This window comes from Chanodichthys erythropterus, chromosome 11, assembly GCF_024489055.1.
Source record: "Chanodichthys erythropterus isolate Z2021 chromosome 11, ASM2448905v1, whole genome shotgun sequence".
NCBI lineage: Eukaryota > Metazoa > Chordata > Actinopteri > Cypriniformes > Xenocyprididae > Chanodichthys > Chanodichthys erythropterus.
In genome coordinates, this window is record NC_090231.1 from 1,289,942 (window position 1) to 1,313,973 (window position 24,032).

Below are 24,032 nucleotides of genomic sequence, written 5' to 3' on the forward strand. Positions count from 1 at the left end.
CAATCTGGGCTCCTCCCATCTTCGACTCCGCCATGGACTGTTGGTTCTGGGGAGCTCTGGGTCTGTGCCATCGTTTGTCCACCACCAATGCCGCCAGGGGATCGTCGTCATCTCTTCACCACTCCATTACCATCACCTTGACCACCTCCAGAAGCCCCTCCAGCCCTCCCCTTGGGTGTTCTGTTACAGCGGAGGGGGTGTAATGTCACAGTCACCGTCTTGTCCCATTTGTTTTGGTTGTCATGTGCTTCTTTGTTCTAAGTTCACCCACTCATCAATCACCATGGACACTAACCACCATCACAGATGTTTGTCATTTTCATTGTGTATTTAAGTTCCTTCCTGCATTCAGTTCATTGTCCGGTATTGGTATTATTAATGTTACATGTGTTTGCTGTCACCTGTTTGTAACATGGAAGTTACTGTAACAGGGACAGGTCGCTCTTAGCACCTGACACTGGACCAGATTCTAGGTTCGTTACAGGAGGGTAAGTAACCGGGACACACGAGGACACAGATAATAACTGAAAATGTCTTTGTATTTTGTTTGAGCAAAAAATAATAAAAACAATTGTAACACAGTCACAATAACAATTAAATAAAATAAATAAAACCAAATGAAATGATTGTTTCTTTTCAATGCCCTGTTGTTGTTGTTTTTTTGTTGTTTTTTATATCTTTGAGCTCTGTTTACTATTTGCTTCTAGTTATTATATAGTTATTGTTTATCTTTCAGTTGTTTAGTTTCTAATTTAGTTTATAGATATTCAGTTTCACTATTTTTAGTTTAATAAGAGTTTTCCTTATCTTTGGGTTATTAGTTTGTTTTTTTTGTTCAACACTTTTATATTTTACTCATAGAAAAGATTAACCCAAATTGAAACAAATGAGGAAAGAAAAAATACATCACAGTAGTACAATTCAAACAATTCGAAAACAATTCAACTCTTCAAACAATATAACAGTCTGAATGTTCCTTTGTCAGCCAGAGTGAGAAAAAAATGTTGGTGTGTGCAAAAAGTCTCTAAGTGTAGATGTAGATGAAGGCTGTATTTCAACAGTCAATAGTCGATGAAGGGAAGAAAAAAAAACAGATCCTGGAGATCGGAATGTACTCAATGAAATAGATTCCACCTGATCAGCAGAAAGCACCAATCCAGGGGTGTGCACGCGACTTCTCTGTCTGTATCTCTCGTAGGTTGGTTGGGAGGCTCGCCATCTCGGTGTTCAATGAAATCACAGAAAAAAACCTGACCTGTTTATACAAACAGCATCTTAAGTTTCAAAAGCATTTACAAAATATTTCCTTTGGAAAAAACACAATATACACTACACATTCGTTAATCTATATGTAAAAAGTTTTCAAAAACCCTTTTTTTTTCATATTCAACATATAAAACATATATATGAATATATAAGAATATGTCATCATGTGCAATATATCATTAAAGTGCTTAAATTGAATATTATATTACATCTCACACTCCTTCAGAAACTATTACACACATAAATCACTTCAGGACATCAATAAACATATATAACATTCATTTTTTTCAGTAAATTGAACAATATTAGACACTCACCAAATCCGGGGGGGGGGGGGGGGGGGTGTTAATGTACAATTAGTAGTCATCAGCGGCAATATCAACAATAACATTCTAAAAATAACCCAATGTAGTTAGATAACAGGTCTACAACATATTATACATAATATTATTTGAATATTAGAAAGGATTATTTTGATATTTGCCTCAGATTGATCTTTGCTCACTCTCTCGTGATCAGAAATGTGTGTATCTCTCATTGCTCCCACGTCTCGTCTCGATGACGTCACGCGCGGTCTCAATTTAGACTAAATATATCATTTAAGCAATTTGTCACTTTATCAATTTATTATTTCATTATTTCACACTGCAATGACTTTAATCAGCTTTATGTTTAATATTTTCAACATTTTATTAGAATTATAATTATTTCAAAATTATATTATTTACTTTGTTTCTTATATAACTGAATTCTAACCTGTGTTACATGTTCTCTCAGTCTTTGAGATTAAACTTTGTTGTGTTAATTGTATCTTCTGCCTTCGTCCTCCTTGGAGCACACACGTTAAACAAGCTACAAAACTTTCCCACGTTCCAGCACACAAATCCTTATTCATTTGAAGTTAGTGGTAATTCTAAATGTTTAAAGGATGTTCCAAGAATGTTATTCTAAGAAAATTTTCATTTAAAAAACTTTATACAAACAAAAAATATGTATAAATAGCATTTAAATAATACAACATACAAGATATTTAATACACTGTAAAAGTTAGAATTCCAGTTGTTAATTTGTGTAATTGTACACTGCTCAAAAAATTAAATGAACACTCAGTGGGAAAGAATATCATGCATATCATCTATACTGATCAGGACTGGGTAGTGTGTTAGGAACAAAAGGATGCCACATTGTTTGAAGGAAATTAAAAATCAACCTACAGAGGACTGAATTCAAAAACACCCTGAAAATCAAAGTGAAAAAAATATGCAGCAGGCTAGTCCATTTTGCTGAAATTACATTGCAGCAACTCAAAATGGTACTCAGTAGTTTGTATAGTCCCCACATGCTTGTATGCATGCTGACAATATCTCCTAGTGAGACGACGGATGGTGTCCTGGGGTATTTCCTTCCAGATCTGGACCAGGGCATCACTTAGCTCCTGGACAGTCTGAGGTGCAACCTGTCGGATGGACCGAAACATGTCCCAGAGGTGCTCTTTTGGATTTAGGTCAGTTAGGGGGCCATTCAATGGTATCAATTCCTTCATCCTCCAGGAACTGCCTGCATACTCTCGCCACATGAGGCAGAGCTTTGTCGCGCACCAGGAGAAACCCAGGACCCACTGCACCAGCATAGGGTCTGACAGTGGGTCCAAGGATTTCATCCGAATACCTAATGGCAGTCAGGGTGCCATTGTCTAGCCTGTAGAGGTCTGTGCGTCCCTCCATGGATATGCCTCCCCAGACCATCACTGACCCACCACCAAACCGGTCATGCTGAATGATGTTACAGGCAGCATAACGTTCTGGAGGAGCTGGACTGCCTGTGCAACCTCTGTAGGGTCCAGATATCGCCTCATGCTACCAATAGTGACACTGACCCTAGCCAAGTGCAAAACTAGTGAGAAAGTCAGAAAAGATGAGTGGGAAAAAAATGTCAGTGGCCCCCACCTGTAAAACCATTCCTGTTTTGGGGGCGTCTCATTGTTGCCCATCTAGCGCACCTGTTGTTAATTTTATCAACACCAAAGCTGAAACTGATTTACAACCACCTCTGCTAGTGAACTGACCAGATTAATATCCCAGAAATTTAACTGACTTGATGCTATTCTCAGATTAAGAAAAGTGTTCCTTTAATTGTTTTTGAGCAGTGTATTTTACTGTCAATTTTAAGTAGTGCTCCTAGCTGTTCAGTAATATTTAAAGCCGATGTTAATGAATATTATCATTGTTCTGAGAAATTGTTCTGTAAAATTTAGTCATTCCAACAAGAATCGCACATCGGGAGTTTCATGTGAGGGTGAAAAAGTTCCGCGAGACAATTTTGCTCATATTCAAGTGTTGCATTTGAAGTCTCCACAATGACCAAAAGAAAGCTGCTTGGTTTGAAAGTGACTTCTGTGTGAGCTGTGCTTCATACATCGCTATGGACTATTTGCATGCAAAATTTCCCTGAAATATCGATTCACTAATATGACCGCACCTTAAATCTTATTTTATTTTTTTCAGAAAAAAAACATATGCTACAGATTCACTGAGTAAATATAGCAAATAAATATAGAATATAACGCATATATTTAATTCTGTGTGTCTTCTGTGTCTCACAGTGTCGTTCACTGTTGTGGTTCCTCGTGATCAGATAGTGGCTCATGTCGGGTCCACAGTCACTCTGCCCTGCTGGATCTCTCTTCCTGAGAACGCTGAAGCTCTGGAGATCCGCTGGTACCGTCATGACCAGTTCAGCAACCCTGTCCTCTTCTATAAGCATGGGAAGATCCAGGACATAGAAGAGGAATCCTACAGGAACCGAACCTCACTGACTCGGTGCTCAGATCAGTCTGGAGGACTGAAGGATGGAGACGTCTCTCTACAGCTGGAGAAACTCACAGTTCAGGATGAAGGTTTATTTCACTGTTATGTGAGTGGAGAAAGCACATATGGCAGTCAAGAGATGGTTCTCAAAGTCACTGGTGAGTCAAAAACTACAATTCATTATGTTTTTATGGATCTACACCTCATTAAAGTAATAGTTCACCTAATTTGTTTTATTTATTTATTTATTTTTTTTTTTTGCATGAGTAGGCTTTTCTCCAGACTTCTACTAATCAAACTCTGTAAACAATGGAATATCAAATCCATTTTTTGGACCCCCTTCTTGAGCACACTGTGCAGAATTGTGTAAGACAATACTGAAGGGGGACATTCTGGTAACATTACCAGGCTATCTGAGACTATCAAATTTTAGGTGGGAGAAAAGTGGTTCACTTTTTGTCACTTTAAAAAGATCTTCATTTTATTCCTCCAGGTCTTACTGAGTATAAACCCAAGGTATCTAGTGTGAAAAACACTTAGCTGACTCTCTTGATACCTGTAGGTAGTCCAGCATTCAGCACCATACATCAGTATTCTCAGAACACATGCTTCATACTTTGGTGCAGACAGATAGATGCTTATTCTTATTCAGACACGATTTGTCAAACGCCCAAAAGCAGAGGCTGCTTTCCCCAACCTGATTGAAGAAATTTCCATCATCCGTAGTCAAAACAGTGATTCCAGTGTAATTATCCAATTTCTCAAAAGGCAGTCTTGAATACATAGGGTAAATAAATGCAGAAGAGTGTTGGAGCAAAGACAGCATTGTTTTACACCTTGATTTATAGGAAATCCATCTGATAGATCAACATCAAATTGTTCACAGCCTTGCATTCCATTATGAAAGGATTTAATAAGTGATAAAGGGTGGGTGGGCAGCCAGTTGCAGGACTATAAAAAGAGCTTCTCTGTCAACTGAGTCAAAAGCTTTAGTCAGATCAACAAAAGCAAGGATTTTGTTGTTTTTTTGTTGTTGTTGTTGTTTTCTTGTAACTGTCTCATAGCAAAAATCATGTCTGTTGTAGAGCGTTTGGGTCAGAAGCCACATTGAGACTCAGGATATATTAACTCAACTAACTGATGAAGGCGAGTCTTAATGATGCGGGTCAGGACTTTCCCTGTAACACACAGCAGTGATATACCTCAGTAATCATCACAGTCTCCATGATCCCATTTGTTCTTAGTGAAAGTGGTGAAAACTCTGGGAACATGTTTAGAGGTCCAGCACTTCAGAATGAGTTGATGGAGATGGCAGGATAGGGTTTCTATTCCAACTTGGATAAGCTCACCTGGTGTTAAGGATGCTGGTGTAGAGAGACGAGGCAGATACGGATTTCCACAATAGTAAGAGACTTTAATATAAACAAGGGCAGGAACACCAAACATACATTTAACATAAACAGAGAACGGACAAGGAGTGCAGGGAGTGAGTGCATTATAAAGGGAGTGCAGATAATAGAGTCCAGGTGCAGGTGATCCGTGATGATGGGGAGATGACGAGGGAAGTGAGTGCAGGTGATGAAACAGGAGGATCATGGGATATGGAGTCCAGGAAGACAAGGGATCTGTAACAGTACCTCCCCCTCCCGGTAGGCGCGTCCTCGCGCCGTAAATAGAATAACCGGGAGGGGGGGCGGGCGCCCTGGAGGTGCCGGGGGATGAGTGGACTGGAGTGGAGGTCTCCAGGGCGGATCCATGAGCCATGGCGGGTCAGGAGCCTTGGCAGGCCACGGCGGGTCAGGAGCCTTGGCAGGCCACGGCGGGTCAGGAGCCTTGGCAGGCCACGGCGGGTCAGGAGCCTTGGCAGGCCATGGCGGGTCAGGAGCCTTGGCAGGCCACGGCGGGTCAGGAGCATTGGCAGGCCACGGCGGGTCAGGAGCCTTGGCAGGCCACGGCGGGTCAGGAGCCTTGGCAGGCCGCCATGTCAGAGGCCCACCCACATGTGTGGCGCCCACATGTCCCCCACCCACGGGTACTTGCCCCCCCCCCAAAAAATACTTGGAGAGGTTCAGGATAATATTGAGGAGTCCAAGGAATAAAGTCAATATGTGGGTGGAGGAGCATGGAGCTGGTTTGGCGGTGGATACTGGAGCGGCGGGCTCGGCGGCGGAGACTGGAGCGGAGGGTTTGGCGGCTGAGACTGGAGCGGCTGGCACTGCAGCGGAGACTGGAGCGGAGGGCTCGGCGGCTGAGACTAGAGCGGGGGGCTCGGCGGCGGAGACTGGAGCGGAGGGTTTGGCGGCTGAGACTGGAGCGGCTGGCACTGCAGCGGAGACTGGAGCGGAGGGCTCGGCGGCGGAGACTAGAGCGGGGGGCTCGGCGGCGGAGACTGGAGCGGGGGGCTCGGCGGCGGAGACTGGAGCGGGGGGCTCGGCGGCGGAGACTGGAGAACCTTGCTCGGCGGCGGAGACTGGAGAACCTTGCTCGGCGGCGGAGACTGGAGAACCTTGCTCGGCGGCGGAGACTGGAGAACCTTGCTCGGCGGCGGAGACTGGAGAACCTTGCTCGGCGGCGGAGACTGGAGAGCCGTGCTCGGAGGCGGGAGACTGGAGAACCTTGCTCGGCGGCGGAGACTGGACATCCGGGCTCGGCGGCGGTGACTGGAGTACTGTGCGCGGCGGCGGAGACTGGAGAACCTTGCTCGGCGGCGGAGACTGGAGAACCTTGCTCGGCGGCGGAGACTGGAGAACCTTGCTCGGCGGCGGAGACTGGAGAACCTTGCTCGGCGGCGGAGACTGGAGAACCTTGCTCGGCGGCGGAGACTGGAGAACTTTGCTCGGCGGCGGAGACTGGAGAACTTTGCTCGGCGGCGGAGACTGGAGAACTTTGCTCGGCGGCGGAGACTGGAGAACTTTGCTCGGCGGCGGAGACTGGAGAACTTTGCTCGGCGGCGGAGACTGGAGAACTTTGCTCGGCGGCGGAGACTGGAGAACTTTGCTCGGCGGCGGAGACTGGAGAACTTTGCTCGGCGGCGGAGACTGGAGAACTTGGCTCGGCGGCGGAGACTGGAGAACTTGGCTCGGCGGCGGAGACTGGAGAACTTGGCTCGGCGGAGACTGGAGAACTTGGCTCGGCGGAGACTGGAGAACTTGGCTCGGCGGAGACTGGAGAACTTGGCTCGGCGGCGGCTGGAGCGGCAGGCTCGGCGGCGGCGGCTGGAGCTGAGGGCTCGTAGGAGGCGGCTGGAGCTGAGGGCTCGTAGGAGGCGGCTGGAGCTGAGGGCTCGTAGGCGGCGGCTGGAGCTGAGGGCCAGTTCATTCCCTCAAATACAATTAAGATCCCCACAGGCACTGGAGCTGGCTCTGTGGGGACTGGAGCGGGCTCTGGAGATACTGGAGCGGGCTCTGGAGATACTGGAGCGGGCTCTGGAGATACTGGAGCGGGCTCTGGAGACACTGGACACCTCCGCTTTCGGGACCCCGTTGAGGAGTGTGGGTTCCGTGTGGGGCAGGCAGGGAGTTCGCTGGAGGGGCATGCGGAGGAAGGCGGAGATTGACTGACTGGCCCGGCCAACCGTGTTTCCGGATGGACTGGAGACATACACTGATCATGAACCGTGTCCACGAAGAATTTGGAGCCATTTAACCACAAAATTAAACTGATAGTTTCACTTAAGGAGAAACAAAAAACAGGTTCATCAAAACGGATAGTGTTGTCGTCCAGTCCATCCAGAAACAGGGCGATCAACTGAGCGTCGGGCCAGTTAGTCAAAAAAGCAAGCTCAACGAACTCCTCCACATACCTCTCCAGCGAACGACCCACCTGAAGGAGCCCGATGAGGCGATCGCCAGCTGCCAGATGGGAGAGAGGCCGTGGAGGAGCAGAAGCCAGGGAGCTGGTGGAAGTCTCCATATTCCAGTTTGTGAAAATCCAGTTGGTAATGGTCCGTTCTTCTGTTAAGGATGCTGGTGTAGAGAGACGAGGCAGATACGGATTTCCACAATAGTAAGAGACTTTAATATAAACAAGGGCAGGAACACCAAACATACATTTAACATAAACAGAGAACGGACAAGGAGTGCAGGGAGTGAGTGCATTATAAAGGGAGTGCAGATAATAGAGTCCAGGTGCAGGTGATCCGTGATGATGGGGAGATGACGAGGGAAGTGAGTGCAGGTGATGAAACAGGAGGATCATGGGATATGGAGTCCAGGAAGACAAGGGATCTGTAACACCTGGTATTTCATCAGTCCCAGCAGCTTTCCCTGAGTGTAAGACACCAGATCTGAGTTCACAGGCTGGTGTAGCACCAGAAGCCATACGAGGCAGACGGTGATGGATACTCCACTCCAATAATGGGTTGGAAAGACACTAGTAAGCCTGGTTTCTACTAGTGTGTCTCACAAACCGAAACTCTCTGACTCTTATATTCAGACAGGGTTGCCCCGAACTTAGTTAGAGATAGATTTAGGCAGCGTTTAGTTAAATATGATTGTTATTTTTATATCCTATGCATGATATTTATATTTCTTAAAAAAGTGCTATATAAATAAACTTGCATTGCCTTGACTTCAAATGAAACATTCAATAAAACAAACATAAAAATCTTAATTCTCAATAAAAACTTTTGTAGACGTATGACAGAAATACAGTCAACCTTTAATCCATTAATTATCTAGTTAACAGCAGTTGCTTTCTGTAGATTTCGACGCATACAGTCATTAAGTACATTAAGTAGACATGCATTTACCCAAACTAATGAAATATATACTTGCACAGTGTTGGGAGAACATCTGAACATCTGTCTCTCCTCTTCCAGCTTTAGGATCCGCTCCTGTCCTGTTTCCACAGCCTCTGGATGATGGACGTGTGAACATCAGCTGTAGGTCCAGCGGCTGGTATCCAGAGCCGAACGTCACATGGACGTCAGATGAGCGAATGGCTCTCCATCCTGGAGGAGCTTCTCACAGACATGGAGCAGATCAGATGTTCTCAGTCCACAGCTGGACGGTCGTCTCTCACTCGGACACTCAACTGGTCTCATGTTCAATGTCTCTCAAGACTGGAGAGTTTAGAGAAGGAAGATTGAACATACAAGCCATCATCTCTTCAGGTCAGAGAACATCTTAGAACAAAGGTTTTTCTAGATATCCATACAAAGGCTATGTTCATTTTCAGTCACTGCAAGTTACTGAAAGAGAAACCACACATGAAAACCACCGTTTGTGCAGCGCAGAGCATCTCTCTCGTGACAGAGTGACAGACAAGTTGTTCAGTTCAGTTCTGTTCACACAGCGCGGGTTTTCCGAGAATGTGGTTGTGAGTCCTGTTTCAGAAAAATAGATATAATTACAAAAAATACATATTTTTCTATTTTATTTATATATTTTGAAGATGTTTAGATTGATCTGGTTTCTCTTTCTCAGATTCATCAGATCCATGGAAGACTCTTTTCTTCACTCTTCTCATTTGTGCTCTTCTGGGTTTTGTTGGGCTGATCATGTACTAATACAGACACAAACTAACAGGTAAAATCTGGAAGAAAGATTTAAAAAAATTTTATCTTCAAAAGATTTTTATGCAGGTATTTATGCTTATGTGTCATTTTTCCATCACCATGGTTACATACGTAACCTGAGAATGAATGAATGATGAATCTATGGCAGGACTGACAAAAGAAGTTTAATGACTGCAATATCAGCAATAATATCTGAAGCAATCCACTAAACATATAAATGCTCATGTTGTAGCAGAAATCTTGAACCAGAACATAATGTGAATACAATCCAAAGTATAACATTAATCTGGGAAATTGACAGTGTAGAATTAAAGCAGAATCATAGACACTCCCACCATCACATTAAATAATGTTTGTTAAAACACATTTCCAGCAAATAGTAACTGTATATGTCCACAATTACAGTTGTAGTTTTCTTTCTCTAAAACCTTAAATTATTTGTTCTTCAATTAAGTTGTGAAAGGCACAAATACAGAAGAACTGAAGAAAGATACAGGTAGGTTATGACATATATGCATTTATACGCATACACTGTACAGGATTTGTAAAGCTTGTTGTTTCATCCTGTCGCCCTTTCTCTCCCACTTCACTCCACTCTCAGACTGATTAAACATGAATAACAGTAAACAAACAAACAAATAAATTAATATAATGACAGTGCTGCCCAATCCTGTTCCTGAAGATCTTCGTTACAAAGTTCATCTCCACCCCTGATCAAACACTCGCTTGATGATCACAGACGCTGTTGGAGGAGCTCTGCAGGAACAGGAATGAGCTCTTGATCTCTCATTTCACTTGAGAGTTTATAGTCGAAATGTTTAAATTTTGCAGAATGACAATCTATAATTACAATCAACCATTCTAAAACATTTTCATTTTGCATATACAGAGAAACACCAAATCATGAGGCAGCTGTGATGAAATCATTCAGTTTATGACTGTAGACTCCATACCCTCAGCAAACACTGATAAACTGCTTTTCAGTTCTTATTTGAAGATTTTGATCATTAAGAACATTTTCATTTTAAACCAATCTGATCTGAATGTCTTGAAAGACCGACAGTACTAAAGTAATGCCTGGACGAACGGATGAAGACTAAGAGCAGTGTGATTCACTAAATGAACATAGATTTTGTTGTAGCAGAAGAAAACATATCATAAAACATGGCGGCTCACAAAACATTTGGTTTAGGACTAAACTATCAACACAGACACAGACACACACACATACAATCTTTGTGAGGACTCTCCATAGGCGTAATGGTTTTTATACTGTACAAACTGTACATTCTCTCCCGATACCCCTAAACCTGACCATCACAGGAAACATTCTGCATTTTTACATTTTCAATAAAACATTGTTTAGTATGTTTTTAAAGCTATTTTAAATATGAGGACTCATAAAATGTCCTCATAAAATATGTTAAAGTCGTAATACCAGTGTAATACCCATGACCCATATACACATTTGTGTCCTCATAAATCACAAAAAAATGCGCGCACACACACACACACACTAAAAATAACCTGGCATTGTTGTCTTGTGCATTTCTTATATATAGTCAAATATTTCTGTACCAGCTTTATTCATACAGTGATATCCAGAAGTCTGAGAGCACCAGTGACAATGCTTAAATACTGTATTTTTATAATTTCACCAGATCTTTCATAAATTATTTTATCAGCATGAAGAGCATCTTGTGCTTCAGTGGAAAAAAGATATTTTATGTCATATTCTAAAAAAAAAAAAAAAAAAAAAATTATTCAATCCTAATTTTTTTAATCGCAGATTGTCATGGTCTCAGACTTTTGGACTCCACTGTATATTTTATAAAGTGTTGCAGACACATTACATTTAATTTCTTTTAAAAGTGTACCAGAACATAGTGTGAACATAACCATATATACAGCTTCATTTAAATTAACAATTTATAAAAGCTGATAAAAAACAAATCATTCCTGTTATATATTGATCATAACTCTAGATGTTCCCAATTACAGTCTAGATTTCTTTCTCTAAAGTCTCAGATGATTTTTCATTTCAGTTGTGGGAGACGTAAATATAGAAGAACTGAGGAAACATGCGGGTATGACATCATCATATATCCATGTATTTCATAATCTCAGTTATAAATGCATCATATTAAGTCATATATGTACATATTTGTAAGTTTAATCTCACACACAAGTTGAAGTGTGTTAATAATTGTTGCATTATTTTCTTCACAGATCAGATCACTATTGACCGTGAGCATTCACATCCAGATCTGAGGGTTTCTAAGGACCGTAAAACAGTGAGAGACTCTTCAGATTATAATCACACTGGAGAGGGATTTCCATATCAATTATGTGCGTTTGGAGCTCAGAGATTTACATCTGGACGTCACTATTGGGAGGTTTCATTGGCACTAGAAAATACAGATCCTAAAAACTACTGGTTAATTGGTGTGGTGAAACATGGAAACTTTACTGTAAAAGACAGATCTGCTTTAACTCCATCAAACGGTTTCTGGTTTCTGTGTTCAGACGGTCCTAATGGCTTTTACACCAACTCTGATTCTCCAGTTAAACTCTCACTGACGCCGAGACCTGAACGACTGGGAGTTCTGTTAGATTATGATGACGGTCAGCTGTCATTTTACAATGTCAAAGAGAAGAAACATCTCCTGACCATGAGCACCAGATTCACTGGATCAGTCGTTCCTCTGTTTAATCCAGGTGTAAGAGATCAGAGTCCGCTTATAATTCTAGATTGTCCAAAACCTGTAGAATCACCTGAAGAGTCCAGTCAACTTTTACTGATTAACAGCTCAAAACCTAAAGACTCATCTGTAGAGTTCAGTCAAAACAGCACAGACGTCTGACTGACCAATCCAGTGTGTTCAAACAGAAAGAAGCACAGATACTTACTTCTTTCCCTCTGACACCATCGTTACACATCAGAAATTAAAGGGTTCTTCGTCCTCTCTGTCACTACCACACCACTAGAAACTAAGGAACTTACTGTATACTTTTTTACTTTCTTGCATTTAATTTCTACCCTAACTTGTGCTCTTGAACCCTAATCTGTGGTCCTGCTCTAAACTTGGCATTGAGCATCATGAATATTGTTGGCTCTTATGGAAAACTGCTTGTGATCTTCCTCATTTGAATAAATGTAAATCCAAATCTTCAGCCTTACAGGAAAAATCTTCAGCCCTTTGAGATAAAAGGTCCCAAAATATGATGCTCAAAAAATATTTGTACCTTTTTTTTTTTTTTTTTTTTACAGTATATTGATGGAGAATATGATGTTTAAAATGTGTGATTTAAAATAAATAAATAAAAAATCTAAAGGTGCCTTGCCAAATACTTCTGATATTTAACAGATGATCGTTGCACTTTGTGGTCTTACTTTTCTTTTATAAAACACTTTAACTGATCATTGAATTGCACGTTGATTGATGTTTGTGTTGATTTAATAAATTCACAATGATCTGAAATGTAACGTCTGATACAGATGAGGGTGATTCCACACAACAAGATTGAGGAGTAAATGAAAATGAAAAGAATTGTTTTAGCAGCACATCAATAGAAAAAAAAATTCCTGTAGCTGTAAATGTTCTCAGAATCAAAACATAAGAGATGAATGTTTCCTTACCTGTCTCTAGGTGGCGCTCTCTGCTTTCTGTGCCATTCTGTAGCTGTTAATAAGAGACACAATGAGATTGATGTTAATATCAACAAACGACATACTATGACACTCATAACAGTATAAAATCCAAAGTAGTTTACTGAAGTATTTTTCATATGTCAGATTTTTTATTTTGACTGATTTTTGTGTTGCTTTATTTAGGACTCCACATTTACCTGATGCACAATAGTCATACATGTACGGAGCCCCTAAAGTGATCTGGTGGTGGAGAAAAAAATGGGATGGGAGAATTTTTTTCCCCAAATCTTTTGCATTCCCTTGCAAAGATACAATCATTCCCTTTCTGTGAGCTCAGACAAACACTTCCTCTTTAATGTCCCGCTGGCTGGCAGTAGTGTTTCAGTCAGCTCCATACATTAATAATGCACAAATAATGCATGGCTCAGACAAATTCAAGTGATTTTGAACTTAAAAACGAGTGAAATCCCAGCAGAACAAACATGAAATTACATTGGATAGTCTACTATATTTTTAACAGATGGACACTCAGGACTTTGTAATGCATGTCTTTTATAAATACTGTAAATGATACCGAAGAACACTTTGATGCTTTTGTTATTTAACAAACAACAAAAAAAAAAGGATCAATTTGTTTTTGCGAATGATTCGACAAAATTCAAACACACTGAGACTTCAGATACGAAGGAAAGTGACGCTGATGAAACACTAAACACATGAACTTCAGACAAGACAAGGCATAAACACCATGGGAGAATAAATAAACACTAAGTTGAGGAACTCAAAACAATAACCAACAAACTTAGACAGAATCAGGGATTTATACAGAGGCAGACTAAGATAAGGAGGGGCGTGGATAACCGTCAGGGAAACTAAGAAGAGTAACTATGGCAATAATAAACAAGGCAGTGAAAGCAGGCACATGGTGAAGCAAGACATGAAATGACAAGGAACTTCAACATAAAAGTCCTGATTTATCAGTGACTTTACTGCACCAGTGCTTGTGTGGGTCTACTGCTGTAAACCTCTTAAAAATCAATTCATTTCTAATGAATTTAGAAGTTCTCTTCCTTTCTCCAACAATCACAGCTGTGGTACCTTACGGTCGGGACTACAGTCACTGTTCACCTGGAAGACCTTCTTTCTTCAGTCAAACACAGGAGGAGATGTTCAGAGCTGAAACTAAATGAGAAAAAGCACCATGAAAGTATCAGAACATGACTTGTGTGCTTTATCCTAAGTGTTCTAATATTTGTGTGAGGAACAGAACTTGATCTCGACACAAAAGACCTGCAGTCTGAACAGAAACTCACGACAGCAAGGGGCCGTTCAAACAGAAGGCATTTTTCCATTCCAGTGCGCTACTTTTCCATTGTTTTCCCATGTAAACGTGCTGGACGGACGTGTATGACCGCTGCAATCTTGCATGACACGCATTCTAAAAACATTCTAAAAATTCTTACCAGAACCAACGCGAAACGTTTCAAGATAAAAAACACAAATATAAGAGACGAATGTTGAGATGAAAGTTGTCCTGATAGTGGCTGAAACAACCTGCACTAACATCATCACAGTTATTAGAGATGTTGATTGTCACATTGTTTATTCTGTCAGAGAGTTCATGGACACACTCACAGTTTTTCAAGCATTCTCCTTAATATATGCCAGTGCCACTATTCTGGACCTCTGATGGTTAAAATGAAACATATTTTAATTTAAAACTCTGAAGAGCTCCAAACACTTACAGGTGCTGGTCATATAATTAGAATATCGTGAAAAAGTTCATTTTTTTATTGTAAATTATTTTTAAAAATTAAACTTTCATTTATAATAGATTCCCTACATGTAAAGTAAAACATTTCAAACGTTTTTTTTTTTTCTCTTTGTTGTTGATTAGAGCATACAGCTCATGAAAGTCCAAAATCTCAAAATATTAGAATATTTACATTTGAGTTTCATTAAATGACCATCCCTACAGTATAAATTCCGGGTATCTCTTGTTCTTTGAAACCACACTAATGGGGAAGACTGCTGACTTGGCAATGGTCCAGGAGACAATCATTGACACCCTCCACAAAGAGAGTAAGTCACAGAAGGTCATTACTGAATGTGGTGGCTGTTTACAGAGTGATGTATCAAAGCATATTAAATGCAAAGTTGACTAGAAGGAAGAAATTGGGTAGGCAAAGCTGCACAAGCAACAGGGATGACCACAAGCTTGAGAATACTGTCAAGTAAAGCCGATTCAAACACTTGAGAGAGCTTCACAATGATTTGACTCAGCCGGAGTCAGCGCATCAAGAGTTACCACACTCAGACATCTTCAGGAAAAGGACTACCAAGCCACTTCTGAAACAGAAACAACATCAGAAGCATCTTACCTGGGCTAAGGAGAAAAAGAACTGGACAGTGAACAGTGGTCGAAAGTCCTCTTTTCAGAAAATAATAAATTTTGCATTTCATGTTGAAATCATGGTTCCAGAGTCTGAAGGAAGACTGGAGAGGCACAGAATCCAAGCTGCTTGAAGTCTAGTGGAAAGTTTCTGAAGTTAGTAATGATTTGGGGGGCTGTGACGTCTGCTGGTGTTGGTCCATTGTGTTTTATCAAGTGCAAAGTCAATGATCTGAAGGCTCAATAGTGCCTCAGCAGTGCCACAGGCTGATCACTTCCATGCCACACTTCAACGATGCTGTAATTTGTGCTAGGAGCAAGTCATTTGCTGTAATATGTGCTGCCGACCAAGTATTGAGTGTACAAATGAACATATTTTAAAGAACTTGAACTTTTCTGTTTTGAAAATCCATTTTTTTATTGATCTTAGGAAATATTCTAATATTTTGAGATACTGGATTTTGGACATTTTCTTGAGCTGTACGCTCTAATCATCAAAATAAAAAAAAATAAAAAAAACTTTTGAAATGTTTCACTTTACATGTAGGGAATCTAATTTCATTTTTAAAAAACTTTTTCGCGATATTCTAATTATATGACCAGCACCTGTATATTAATAATAAAAGATTGTTAAATAAAGAATAAATCCCTCTCTAACCCTATTATGAGCTGATCCAACCCTTAAAGCCCAAATTGTTCACCTAATGAAACAAAATGCAAACCCTGATTTCTCTATGAAAAATATTCCCAAATCTGATCAGATTCATCTTCCCAAGAACAGGCTGATGAAGCTTCACTCCTCCTCCTCCTCCAGACTACTGCGTCACTAAAAGAGCCGAATGGTGTGGCTTTCAGGTTTCTACTGTTTCTAAATGAACAAATTTACTAATAAAATATAAATGTTATATGATAGATCATCATCCCGTATCTGTTAATTCATCAGTAAACGCAGTGTTGTTAGGGGGCGTCCTCTCTGTCTTCATGTCATAAACTGATCTACATTATCTCTTACTGCAGGATTCTTTCCCTCTAGATTTATTTCTTTTACAGTCGACCCAAGTGGGGAAAAAAGGGGAAAATCCTTATTCGTCGGAGCGATTGACGAATCATTCATATTCTGTGGCTTTATGCGCATCTATTTTTAGAAAGCGAAAGTAAGGAGCAGGAAGGGAAGAAAAACCAGGAGCACATTCGACAGATTGGGATTTGATCGCTCATATTTGACTGTATTATTGTGCTGAACGCGTGCATCAGCTCATATTCATCTAAACCAGCTGGATTACTGTGATTTACCGGACGAGTCTTTGTGTCGGTGAGTTTGTTTCCTCACTGAACTCGACAGTCTGGTGCATTATTGATATCATAGCATTCGTGCAAGGGAACAAATCCCTCAGTGTGTTAAATATGAGTCTGTCTGTATTTTCACAGGAATGTTGTCGATTATTATCGCAGTATTGGTGAATTTCCTCATAGAGACTTCTGGTAAGAATATGAAGCAATGCATTTCATTTAGATCATATTTAGGCCTGCTATTGTTCAGATGTGTGTTCTGTTCTGGTTTCGTTTTCATTCAATCTGTTTGCTCTTCTTCACGTTTTTCTTAGTTCTCTAGTTAGTCTTCTTGACTGTTAATTAGTTCTATCTCACCTGTTCTGTTTCACACTGATTACTCCCCATCTATTTAAGCCCTGAATTTTCCTTAGTTCTTCATCTCAAAAATAATCGCTTCTTTCCATGTTCTTGGGATCAATATGACCCTAATCGACTTTCCTTTAGTTAAAAAAAAGGTTCCCTTCATCTCAGTGGAATAACATTTTGTGACTTTTTCTACATTATCTATCTGTACACACACACAAACTGGGCTTGATTCGGTTGTTCTAAAGGCATGTACAATTTTTTTTGTCTTTGTGGTCAGTATGACCCCAACTGAAAATGAATGGGAAATGCAAAAAAATAAGACTTTTTTCTTTTTAATTTGTCAAATAAAATAAATAAATCCGGCACAAATCCAAATATACCATAATGAAGGTCTGGTTCTGGAGCACAAGGGGTGTGACTGCAATAGAGAGCATTTTTATAGAAATTGGCTAATAAAAGCAATAATTCATGCAAAAATCTAAGTTTTCACACAAAATTGTTTTGAAATTTTACAAAAATTCTGATTTAATGATTTTTTTAATGTTTAAATATATATTTACAAAATATTCATCACAAAAGAGCAGTAAGCCACATCCAGAATAATGTATGGATCTCTATGGGCCTCTGCTGGTCAGATATGGTAATTGTCCCTTTTTTTCTAAAACTGTAATTCCTAAAAGCTTTTTTCTAACCAACAGATGGCAGAATTCTGCTTCTAACACCTATATCTTAACACCTTTAATCTTTATTAAAGTATTTTTTTTTCTCCATAAAAATGTAATATTTCATATGCATGCTAAAGGTGTAGTTGAGGAATTTTGCAGTAATTAGGTAAAAAAAAGTACTTCAAATCTCCCAAAATACAGCATTAATGTATAGATGAGAAGCAAACAAAAAATATTTATTATTGAAAATGTATATTTTTTTTACAATTACGCTTTCAGTTTTGGGATCATAGTGACAACAAGTGTAAACAAGAAACAAGGACGATTTGAGGGTTAAAGAAAATAAAACATTAAAAACTCTCTGTTACAAGCGCTCATTATGCAAGAAGATATATATAAATAGAGTATATACATTAAACACTAATGCATAGTAAATTTGCACTAATGCGTAATATATGCATTATTGACTAAGGAATATTGTGTCTTTCAGTCTCGTTCACTGTTGTGGTTCCTCGTGATCAGATAGTCGCTCATGTCGGGTCCACAGTCACTCTGCCCTGCTGGATCTCTCCTCCTGAGAACGCTGAAGCTCTGGAGATCCGCTGGTACCGTGAAGTGTTCGCCAACCCTGTTCTCTTCTATAAGGATGGGAAGATCCAGGACGAGCAGGATAAATCCTACAGGAACCGAAGCTCACTGACTCTGCGCTCAGATCTGTCTGGAGGACTGAAGGATGGAGACGTCTCTCTACGGCTGGAGAAACTCACGGTTCAGGATGATGGTTCATTTCACTGCTATGTGAGTGGAGAAAAGGCATATGGCAGTGGAGAGGTGTTTCTCAAAGTCATTGGTGAGTCAAAAACTAAAATTCATCATTCCTTTTAAAGGAATAGTTCGCCTATTTTGTTGCACAAGTAGACTTTTCTCCAGATTTCTACTACTCTAACTCTCTATCCAATATAATATCAAACCCAGTATTCTGCAGCAGAAAAGCTGCCAAAATTTTCCAAAGAAATGGTCAAGCAACCTCTATTGGAGCACTAGAGATGCAATTACACAAATAAATTAAAAAATATACTTTCACAGTGTTTGGAGAACATCTGAATGTCACGCTCTCCTCTTCCAGCTTTAGGATCCGCTCCTGTCCTGTTTCCACAGCCTCTGGATGATGGACGTGTGAACATCAGCTGTAGGTCCAGCGGCTGGTATCCAGAGCCGAACATCACATGGACGTCAGATGATCGAACGGTTCTCCATCCTGGAGGAGGGTCTTCCAGTCATGGAGCAGATCAGATGTTCTCAGTCCACAGCTGGATGGTCGTCTCTCACTCGGACGCTCAGCTGGTCTCATGTTCAATGTCTCTCAAGACTGGAGACTTTAGAGAAAGTAGGATTGAGATACAGGCCTTCATCTCTTCAGGTCAGAGAACATTTCACTCATTCTCATACATATTTAAATCGCAGAACGTAGCAGGGTAGTTGTGGATATATAAAGAGATCAAGTTTGCTTAAACTTCAGCCCTGTGATCATTTCCAAAATCTCCAATGTTTTCCTCTGTGACTTTAACTTGAGGATATTATTCTGATTTATAATATTTTGCAAATATAATTAGCTATAAAAAATAATTTATAATAAATCAGTATATTTGCATAATATACATCAACAATCCCATATACTTTTCAACCACCCTATCATGGAGACATGTTTAAATATCCAATCCAATAAAAAAAATCTAATCACATCCATTACTCTCTCATTTTTATGTTGACTTAAATTTTAAAAAAGATTGTTCTGCTTTACTGTAATTGATTTATATATTTTGAAGATGTTTAGATTGATCTGGTTTCTCTTTCTCAGATTCATCAGATCCATGGAAGGCTCTTTTCTTCACTCTTCTCATTTTTGCTCTTCTGGGTTTGGTTGGGCTGATCCTGTACAAATACAGACACAAACTAACAGGTAAAATCTGGAAGAAAGATTTCAAAAGAGTTAGCGTTCAGTGTTTATATCCAATGTCATCTCATGATATTATTGATCTGTTTTTCAGGGAAGAAACCAGCAAATCAAAGTAAGTAACGAACTCACATCATTAACATCTAAACACAGTCATGAGTCTAACGAACACTTTCAGTTACTGAGAGAAACTCTTTTCTTATATCTTATTTTGCTTTAGGGTTTAAAATAGAAATCTTTGAATTTTATAAATATTTACATATATCTCATGGTGTGTTCAAGTCCTCCTGGGAAGTTCATATTTACGAGGTGGGAAGTCGTGTTTATGACAGAAGGTGTGTTCAAGTCACTTTTGTCAGAGTAAAATGGCGGTGTACCTTCTCTTAATTAATTACACAAAACATACAGCACTTTTAATTCTAGAGAATGAAGCAAAAAGAATGTGCATCAGGTGTGTTTTGCTTTTTTATGTTTTTAATTAATTTAAGAAGCCACTACAAACTTCATCGTTATATATTATATTGTCATCTTATAATGCTATCATATTTTGTGCTGGAAATTAGCTAACTTCGTTGTAAATAGAAAACCCTGACAGTTTCACTGCTAAATACGTATTAGTATTGTGAGATTTTGCCATGTCTCTCACTGACACGCCCTCAACTCGTACAGATCGGGGCTTAAAGAAAATCCTGAGCTTCCCACTCGTGTTTACGATATTGTGGTGCCGTTCATGTGTGTTCAGCTCGTAAATACGATATTTCCGACAGGACTTGAACGCACCATTAGTGCAATAATGTTGTTTCATTGAAGGTAAAATGCTGCAGAATGAGAATAAAAACAACTATACCATTATTTTAAATGGTAAATGTTGTGGTTTTAAACATTACACACAGAGAAACACCTAATGATGATGCAGGTGTGATTGACATCATTTTGATTGTGACTGTAGAGTTCACAACCTCAGCAAACACTGATAAATGACTCGATGAAGATACATGTTGTTTAAAACTAATCTGATCTGTATGCAACTTAATCTGGAAAGAATAAAAAAAAAATGGTTTTGTGCAAATTAATACACAACATGGATGAATACGAGTGATATGTACTTTAACACAAATGAGCTTGACTCCTTTGAATGTCTGGAATGGTCAAAAGTATAATTTACATAATGTGGTTCATTGTCTTTCAAGTATTTGTGGATTGATAATCAACCCCTCCAATGATATTTTCTATGATTTTAGATTGTGAGCTTGGAGATACGAAGAACAGAAAAGGTAATAGAAGTTTTTTGTTCTTTGCAACTTTAACCCTGTTAAATATCAACAACTGTAACTGCTGAAGTGACCCAGAAATCACTGCTTTCCACACGCTAAAAATAAATTAGCACTGTCATGTTGTTCATTTAGTGACATTGCATCTGGTTTGTATTAATTTAATTTACTAACATCTTGTCTTTATTAGCATAACAAATGTCTTTATTAGCATAAAGAGCAGCTTGTGCTTATATGAAAAAAAAAAAAACTGATCTGCTGTACCTGGAGTTCATTTTATGTGATGGATTGTTTACGTTTTTTTTTTTTTTTTTTGTACACTAGATTTTTAAAGCTCAGATTTGTACGACCCCACTTTTTATTAACAATTAATGAAAGTTAGAAAGTTAAACATTTTGTCCTCAATTAAAGCTGTAGTTTTTCTTCACTAAAACCTCAAATTATTTGTTTTTTATTATAGCTGTGGGAGACGTGAATATAGAAGACCTGAGGAAACATGCAGGTATGACATCATCTCAGTTATAAATGCAAATGAGTGTAAATATCATCATAATAATATTTGTTTTATTTCTCCTCACAGTTCAGATCTCTATTGACCGTGATCATTTACATCCAGATCTGAGGGTTTCTAAGGACCATAAAACAGTGAGAGACTCTTCAGATTATAATCACACTGGAGAGGGATTTCCATATCAATTATGTGCGTTTGGAGATCAGAGATTTACATCTGGACGTCACTATTGGGAGGTTTCATTGGCACAAGAAAATACAGATCCTAAGAACTACTGGTTAATTGGTGTGGTGAAACATGGAAACTTTACTGTAAAAGACAGATCTGCTTTAACTCCATCAAACGGTTTCTGGTTTCTGTGTTCAGACGGTCCTAATGGCTTTTACACCAGCTCTGATCCTCCAGTTAAACTCTCACTGACGCCGAGACCTGAACGACTGGGAGTTCTGTTCGATTATGATGACGGTCAGCTGTCATTTTACAATGTCAAAGAGAAGAAACATCTCCTGACCATGAGCACCAGATTCACTGGATCAGTCGTTCCTCTGTTTAATCCAGGTGTAGGAGATCAGAGTACACTTAAGATTCTAGATTGTCCAAAACCTGTAGAATCACCTGAAGAGTCCAGTCAACCTTTACTGATTAACAGCTCAAAATCTGGAGAATCACCTGTAGAAATACCTGCTTCTGTAGAATCACCTGAAGAGTCCAGTCAACCTTTACTGATTAACAGCTCAGAAGCTTGACTGACCAATCCAGTGTGTTCAGACAGAAGGATCTACATGACCACAAAGTAAATCTCTCTTCTCACTTACAAACTACAGAGATCTATAAAACTCTACTGATAGAGTACAGCACAACAAAGTTCATGAGTTTGATTCCCAGAGATCATTAATACTGATAAAAGGTACAGCTTGAATAGAGCAGCATCAGTTCAAACAAAAGTTAAGGCACGACAACTTTAGATGAAGCATCCAATCCTACAATATCACACAACATCATCAAATCAAGTGCTGCACCTTTGAAGCAATCCAGACCACATCAACAGACACACCATTACACTTTGAGACACACTTAATCATCACATAGACTTCATGTCAAACATCAGGACGGTCTCAATGCATCCGCTTGTCAGAGAAAGTGTTAACAGCAGTATGAACTGACAGCGATATCTAAACTAATTATGTTCATTGATGGTGTTTTGTTAATATTAATATCCAAATGCTAGTGAGAAGAAGAAACTATTAGATGTCAATCTGCATATGTGATGCTCATCTTTGCTCGCTCCTTTGAAGGCATCTTGAGTAAAACAGCTCTAGATTTAACAAAGCACACAGTGAAGACCTGATCTGGAAGTGATTCGATCAGTTTTACAGAATACGAGTTGTTGTGCATTACCTGCATTAGAAGAGCGGCTTGATTTGACTGATTCAGGCATTTTTTTTTTTAAATTTAATACTGACTGAATTGCAGAAAAATGTGACATAAAAAAGCAGTAAAACATGAACCAACAGTATTCGGCAAAAAAATGACAATAATCAGTTTCAGTCATAACCCGACTGATTAAGGCAGCTGCTGATGATATATGAATAAAAACATCTAATAAATATTGCTCTTATGATGCTCAAGATGGAATGTTAAAATAAATAAATAAATAAAAAATGAATAAAAAATCAGAATTTGTAAAAGGATGATTGAAAACTTATCAGTGGTGAAGAAAGTCACAAAGGTGCGACCCCCTCCCCACTTTCAATTTTAATACCATAGGAAAAAAAAAAAAAAAATGTCTGTTTGACCCCCCGACAGTTCAACACATTTAAAAATAATAATAATAATTTGTTCAAACAAAAGTAATATTGCTCACTTTTTAGTTAATCATTTTGGGAGGGATTTATATTATATTTTTTAAATTATTTATTTGCCTCAAAAATATTCATATTTTTATATAAAATGGGAAATTCACTTTAGAGAAGATCTGAACTTTTTTTTCTTCTTCCCCCCTTTTTATTAATTTTGTAGTCATGGAAAATGCACCATGCTTAAGTGGAAGATTTCTGCCACCTGGTGGAAAACAAACACATTTAAAATGAAAATGACATATTATTACCACTACAACCAGTAGATGGCTGCAGGATCAATCATTGGCCATTTCCCCAACTCAATATATTTCTTTTCATGTTTTGCTTTTGGATTTATATTTAGACATTATAAAATCACTATTATAGTTCAAGGAGAGGCCAATGCAAAGACACTTTTGTCAAAGTTCAGCACCGTTTTGTACTCGAGTAGCAAGAGTTTTCAAAAACTCATCGGATCTACATGCGTCACACAGATGACCTATTTTGAATTGAAAATGGT

At 39.3% G+C, this 24,032-nt stretch overlaps 2 protein-coding genes across 2 annotated transcripts; both read left to right on the forward strand.

Annotated features, from left to right (window-relative positions):
- The first annotated feature begins 3,035 nt into the window (after nt 1-3,035).
- LOC137030176 (butyrophilin subfamily 1 member A1) lies at nt 3,036-9,582 on the forward strand. Its single transcript, XM_067400356.1, has 4 exons — nt 3,036-3,162; nt 3,869-4,231; nt 8,893-9,186; nt 9,500-9,582. The coding sequence occupies exons 1-4, from the start codon at nt 3,036-3,038 to the stop codon at nt 9,580-9,582; spliced, it is 867 nt and encodes a 288-aa protein (XP_067256457.1).
- LOC137030518 (butyrophilin subfamily 1 member A1-like) lies at nt 9,292-22,438 on the forward strand. The gene is made up of 11 exons (XM_067400878.1): nt 9,292-9,392; nt 9,500-9,601; nt 16,781-16,947; nt 17,064-17,117; nt 18,429-18,788; nt 19,065-19,358; nt 19,797-19,898; nt 19,987-20,007; nt 21,134-21,166; nt 21,624-21,665; nt 21,744-22,438. The coding sequence occupies exons 4-11, from the start codon at nt 17,066-17,068 to the stop codon at nt 22,418-22,420; spliced, it is 1,581 nt and encodes a 526-aa protein (XP_067256979.1). The 5' UTR covers nt 9,292-9,392; nt 9,500-9,601; nt 16,781-16,947; nt 17,064-17,065; the 3' UTR covers nt 22,421-22,438.
- The last annotated feature ends 1,594 nt before the right edge of the window (nt 22,439-24,032 follow it).